Raw genomic sequence first — 6,692 nt, 5'->3', positions numbered from 1 at the left:
GACGCCCGCGCGCGCATGCGCAGACGCTCCGGTGCGCATACACCAGACGGAAGAGAACACTGCGTCAAAATGCGTTCCCGGCGCTGAGCGCGATTCGGAGCCGCGCACGCGCAACTCGCACAACTGAAGCCCGATGAAGGAGGAAATTCCATCCGCAGAGCTCAGCTCCCATTGGAGAGGAGAACGATCAGGGGTGGAGCGCATTGTCTGGCGCCTGCGTCTTGCCGGCGAGCGCGCTAAGGGTCGGCGGTGTTGGTGGCGGGAGAGACTGCAACGCCGATGTCTGAGGAGCGATGCCGAGAGAAATCATCACCCTACAGTTGGGCCAGTGCGGCAATCAGAGTGAGCGAACCTCCAGACCCTCTGCCTCCCAGGTTCCTTAGGTGCAAGAGGCCCTCGCAATAAGGTCATAGCTTCGGTCTGTCTGCAGAATCCTAGTTCTCCCCCACAAAGGCGATTCCCAACCCTTTGCCCAACTGCCTAAAGCCAATGGACCTTCCCCTGTCCAGTCATTGGCCTAGACACTAGGGAGTCCCAAGGCTAATCTAGATCCCTAGACCCAAGCGTTCAATTCCCCCACTGGCTATTTGGAACCTACCCAGATCCACGTATCTTTTAACCTTCCGCCTCCCTCTCTTAGTTGGGTTCGAGTTCTGGAAACAGCTGTGTGCCGAGCATGGCATCAGTCCCGAGGGCATCGTAGAGGAGTTCGCCACCGAGGGCACTGACCGAAAGGACGTCTTTTTCTACCAGGTGCCCCTCGCCCCTCCTCCCAGGGACTTGACCAGGACCCTGGGGACCTGAAGGGACTGGCAGCGCGATCTGGTGCTGGGAAACTCTGAGTGGATGGGAACAGAGTGGCTATCTTGAGGGAGGGCCTGCAGGAGCCAGAGTTGGGAGGCTTCAGGACTTGACCCATCCTGGCTTCCCTCTGACAGGCAGACGATGAGCATTACATTCCCCGGGCTGTGCTGCTGGACCTGGAGCCCCGGGTGATCCATTCCATCCTCAACTCCTCCTATGCTAAGCTCTACAACCCAGAGAACATCTACCTGTCGGAGCATGGCGGAGGAGCTGGCAACAACTGGGCCAGCGGATTCTCCCAGGTCATTTGCTGTTCCCTGAAGGGCTCTCAACTCCGTGGGTGGGCACAGGCCCTGTGGATTTTCTACAGATGAAACTAGGTCAGAGATGTGTGAGTGCTGAGTAAGATAGCCATGGCTCCAGGAGCTAGCTGGAACTCTAAGGACCCAGTCTAGCTAGTGCTTTGTTGCAGGCCATTTAAATACTTTCTGTGTTAGCTTTGTAAACCTCTGACTAACCCTAGAAGTAGGCACCATGGGTTTATGATATTTTATCTACTTCTTCAGACTCAAAACAAAACTCTGAAATCAAAGATATTTCAAACTTCACTTAGCAAAACCAATGCTCAATGGAGAAGGAAGGCTATGTTGATGTATCTTGTCACCTTATTGTCAGCACTCAGGCCTCTCACTGTAGAAATGTCTGATAACGCACCTCCAACCTCCACGGCTGTATCAGTACTGTTTATTTTGCAGGTTCTAGGAATGTGCTAAACATCACATACTAGACAAACTTAGATTGCTGAGCTATGCATCACATCCCCAGCCTTGACGTGTTCTTTTTGTTAAATATGAATATTTATTTATTTTGAGAAAGTTTCTCTATTTAGCCTTGGCTGTCCTGGAATTCACTGTGTAGACCAGGCTGGCCTCAAACAGAGATCCGACTGCCTCTGCCTCCCAAATGGCGAGGTTAAAAGTGTGCACTGCCATTGTCCAGCTAATATGCAATTTATGTTTGTATACCCAAAACTACCTTTCAGAACCTGAAGAATTTTGATTTCTAAAAATATCTGGTCCTGTGGATATTAAATGGTGGAGTGTGGACCTGTGTTTTACTTTCAGTGAGGAAACAGATAGATAAATCTTCCTGAAGTCACATGACTAGGTGGGTATGAGCTACAGCGGTAGAGATGGCTGGACATGTAGTTCAGTTGGGAAGATACTGGTCTAGTATGTATGAAGCCCTGGCTTCAGTCCTTTACCACTGCATAAAACTGGGCAGAGTGGTACGTACTGGCGATAGACGCAGGAGACGCAGAATGTCAAGGTTATCCTCAGCTAAACAGAGAATTTGATGCTAGCCTTGGATACATGAAACCCTGTCTCAAAAAAGTAAAATAAGTAGGGAAGTGATGGCACATGCCTTTAATCCCAGCACTTGAGAGGCAGAGGCAGGCAGATTTCTGAGTTTGAGGCCAGCCTGGTCTACAGAGTGAGTTACAAGACAGCCAGTGCTATACAAAGAAACTCTGTCTTGAAGAAAACAAAATAAATAAATATAAAATAAAATGCAGAGCCTTTCCTAGCATAAGCAAGGTCCTGGATTCCAGTGATTCAAAACTATATGTGACCAAATCACCTTGGTTGGGTTGTAAAGTACTTGTCTGTAACCAATGTTGTAGTAACTCTGAGTGCAGAACAAGGCAGCTATGGTGCATGTAAGAATCAAGGGTGGAGGGCTGGAGAGATGTCTCAGCAGTTAAGAGCCCAGAGGTCTGGAGTGCAATTCCCAGCAACCACACGGTTGCTCACAATCATCTGTCATGGGAGCCAATGCCCTCTTCTGAGTGATGCTGTCTTCTGTCCTGTAGGCACACACATAGAATGCTCATATGCCTATACGTATGCATGGGTGACTACTCTGAGGTCAGCTCCTGTCCCATGCTCTGTCCCACCTCACCCTTCTTCACATCTGTCCAGGGAGAAAAAATCCACGAGGACATTTTTGACATCATAGATCGGGAGGCAGATGGCAGTGACAGTCTAGAGGTGAGTGTCCCAGGAGTGTCAGTAGAACTGGTCATGTAGAGACTTAGCAATACCATTTAGAAATTATTCCCTGTTTTGGACCATTGAGATGGCTGAGCAGGTAACAGTGCTTGTATTCAAGCTTGACAACCTGAGGTTGATCTGTAAGACCCGTGACAGAGAGAACTGACTCCAAAAAGTTGTGCTCTGACCCTGCGGGTACATAGTGGTGCGCACGCGTGGCCACACACAATGATAATTTTTTTTAAAAGCTACCTATTAGATACAAGACCAACTCATTTATCCTTGCATTGGACAGAGGCTACTGAGTCTTATTGAAGAGAGGACAGAGTCTCCTGGGAAATGAAGGGACTTGGGAAGACGAGTCCAAGACATTGTGGGATGTGTCTAGTAGGGTATTAGGGCTAGAGAGATGGCTAGTGTGGATAAGTGCACTTCCTGCTCTTGCAGAACATCTGGGTTTGGTTCCCAGCACCCAGCATGGTGGCTCCCAGTCATCTATAACTGCCCTCTTATAACCTCCACAGGCACCAGGCACACACATGTATGCACACACATGTGTGTGTGTATGTATATACCTACAGGCAGGCAGGCACTTAAAATAAAAATAAGCTTAAACTTTTTAAATGAAATCCTGTCACTAGACACCGAAATGCTTACAGCCCCTTTCTTACTTAGGGATTTGTACTGTGTCATTCCATTGCTGGAGGGACAGGCTCTGGCTTGGGCTCCTACCTCCTGGAACGGCTAAATGACAGGTATGTAAGCCTGCCTTTGGGAGACTAGGTGAAGGTAGGTCCTTTCCCTTCATTTCCTACGGCCCTTGGGGCCCAGCAGACAGAGCTCCCTCCATGCTGTAGCCCTACCATTCCCTCCGACTGGGAGGAAACTGAGGGTGCAAGGGAAAAGCCCAATAGCACTTGCAGAAATAATACCAGCATGGAGGCCCTGCTTTGAGTGGAGTGTGTCCAGGTGTGGAGCCTAGGATTTTACAGAGTTTCTTCCCTGGCCCTTTTGGAGTTTTGTCCTTTCAAAAGCTACATCCTCCTGTTCTACTGCTTTTAGCCCGACTCTACTTTTCCTATTCACGGACAAATGCTCTTAGACCTATTCAGAAGGCTAATCAAATCTCTAATCAGTTGCCCTCTTCTGTCTACCCCACCAGGTACCCCAAAAAACTAGTGCAGACATACTCTGTGTTCCCCAACCAGGACGAGATGAGTGACGTGGTGGTCCAGCCCTACAACTCCCTCCTCACACTAAAGAGGCTGACCCAGAATGCGGACTGTGTGGTGAGACCTGGATTCTTGTTCCTGCTCCCTTCCCCCTGTCTGTTCATCTTCATTTTGAGCTCTCTTGTGTCAAACGCTTGAGAAAGGCCCTTTGGAGTGAGTGTTTCCGACCATTAGGCTCAAGGAGAGACTCGGACCAAGCTCCCGCTGTTCCTGCCTTCATAGATCTTCCACTCTTTGCTATCCCTTTTAGGTGGTGCTGGACAACACGGCCCTGAACCTGATAGCCACAGACCGCCTGCACATCCAGAACCCGTCTTTCTCCCAGATCAACCAGCTGGTGAGCCCCCCTCCTGGAGTGCAAGCCCTCTCTTCTGCAAGAGGGTCATCAGAGGAGGGACATTCCACCTCCACCAAGCCCCGTAACACAGTATCTGTTCCCAGGTGTCCACCATCATGTCAGCCAGCACCACCACCCTGCGCTACCCTGGATACATGAACAATGACCTCATCGGCCTCATCGCCTCGCTCATTCCCACCCCTCGGCTCCACTTCCTCATGACTGGCTATACCCCCCTCACCACGGACCAGTCAGTAAGAGCTCCCTCAGTGTCCCTTTCCCATACTCTCCAGGAGCTGCTCTTCGCAGCTCTTCTCCACCCACCTCCCCAGATTCTGTACACCAGCTTGCAGCCCTGCCCCTGCTTTGTACCACTTTTGGCTCCTGCAGGAGCAGTGCCACTAGGATAATAGCTCACTGCTCAAGGGCATGGGATTGGTGAGCTGAGAGCCATGATCCTGATCCCACGGCAGAGACTCAGCCCAGACCTGATCTAAAGACAGTCCCCAGAGACCATGCCACCTGCAAGCTGATGGGGACAGAGTTGACTCTCTTCCTCTGTCTATGCATCTCTGGGTTCCTCCCTGACTGCTGACCTGGTCTCTGAACCCCTGTTCCTTCAGGTAGCCAGTGTGAGGAAGACAACGGTCCTGGATGTCATGAGGCGCCTGCTACAGCCCAAGAACGTGATGGTGTCCACAGGCCGGGATCGTCAGACCAACCACTGCTACATCGCCATCCTCAACATCATCCAGGGAGAGGTGGACCCCACCCAGGTAAGGGAGGCCCCTTCACCCTAGCTTCAGGCCCACAGGATAGTTGCCAGCAGCAACCACCCCCTCTCTGCCCACCCCAGGTCCACAAGAGCCTGCAGAGGATCCGGGAAAGGAAACTGGCCAACTTCATCCCCTGGGGCCCAGCCAGCATCCAGGTGGCCCTGTCAAGGAAGTCTCCCTACCTGCCCTCAGCCCACCGGGTCAGCGGGCTCATGATGGCCAACCACACCAGTATCTCCTCGGTGAGCGCAGCCTCCTGTTGTCTTTGTGTTACTGGGAATCAATCCCAGGGCTTCGGGAATGGTAGGCAGCTCTCCCTGCTCTGAGCCGCACCCCTAGCTCCTGGTCTTTGAGCCACACCCCTAGCTCCTGGTCTTTGGCCATTCTGCTCCACTCCCTACTGTCATTTGCTCCCTATGCCCCATGCCCCACCTGTCCCTAGTTCTGTGTCTTGCGCTGGATGCCATTCTGAAGCTCCCCTCTCCAGCTGTGTAAGCTGCTTGTGCTTTACCCCCAGCTCCGTTCCTTACACACACACACACCCTCCTAGCCTTTGTGGAGAGTAACCGTACCTAGGTTCCTGGGCTCTCTGGGCTGTACCGTTTCTTGATGTCTTTGTGACCCTCCCGCTATCTCTGTGCCTTAAGCTCTTCGAACGGACCTGTCGCCAGTTTGACAAGCTGCGGAAACGGGAGGCCTTCATGGAACAGTTCCGCAAGGAGGACATCTTCAAGGACAACTTTGACGAGATGGACACCTCCAGAGAGATTGTGCAGCAGCTGATTGATGAGTACCACGCGGCCACTCGGCCAGACTACATCTCCTGGGGCACCCAGGAGCAGTGAGTCGTGGACGACAGGGACCCTCATCTGCCTTACCAGTTAGCCCAGGCCCTGCCTGGCTGACTTCCCCTCGGAGCCCAGATCAGGGACCTCACAAGTCACTCGCGTACACATGCACCATCTGTTGGCTTGGGGGTGGGTTTACTTCTTCTCTGAGAGTATTTATCTTTAATAAAGCACTGGATGTAAATCAAGCCACCCCCCAGTCTCTGGGTGTGGAGGTGCCTGCTTCTGCATCACTGACGGTTTCCTTCTGCACTTCCAACGTCTTCCACTCGGGGCAGAGAGCCGCCTCTAGCTTTGCCTTTGGCCTGATTGTGGAGGACACAGATGGCTCTTGACCCTGCTGGAATTCTTTTCCAGAGTAAAAGGAAGCACAGATCTTTTTCTCCGTTCAGCCTCCTCTGGTCTCAGTTCCTCCACACTGTATCAGATGGACACTCCTCCCCTTGCACATTTCCACACTGGAGTGTCCTGTTTGCACGCCTATTGCACACCTGGGGCCACCACACTACCTCCAGCCTCCTAAGCAGGGAAGTCAACCTATGTGCCTTCCAGCTCTGGCCAGCAGAGCAATGCTGAAGGGCTGGTCCCAGAGAGTCTTGACTGGAGTCTAGGATCGTCAGGAGACCAGGCCCAAAGCCCAG

General features: G+C 51.9%; 1 protein-coding gene across 1 annotated transcript; it reads left to right on the top strand.

Annotated features, from left to right (window-relative positions):
* The first annotated feature begins 24 nt into the window (after positions 1-24).
* On the top strand, positions 25-6,281 carry LOC110304321 (tubulin gamma-1 chain). The gene is made up of 11 exons (XM_021175607.3): positions 25-342; positions 641-753; positions 939-1,106; positions 2,787-2,855; positions 3,534-3,613; positions 4,021-4,147; positions 4,341-4,427; positions 4,532-4,681; positions 5,051-5,203; positions 5,284-5,445; positions 5,851-6,281. The coding sequence occupies exons 1-11, from the start codon at positions 294-296 to the stop codon at positions 6,046-6,048; spliced, it is 1,356 nt and encodes a 451-aa protein (XP_021031266.1). The 5' UTR covers positions 25-293; the 3' UTR covers positions 6,049-6,281.
* The last annotated feature ends 411 nt before the right edge of the window (positions 6,282-6,692 follow it).

The sequence above is a fragment of the Mus caroli genome, unplaced genomic scaffold (genome assembly GCF_978045245.1).
Source record: "Mus caroli unplaced genomic scaffold, Mus_caroli_1 scaffold_13, whole genome shotgun sequence".
Taxonomy (NCBI): domain Eukaryota; kingdom Metazoa; phylum Chordata; class Mammalia; order Rodentia; family Muridae; genus Mus; species Mus caroli.
This window is presented reverse-complemented; position numbering and strand designations above follow the sequence as displayed.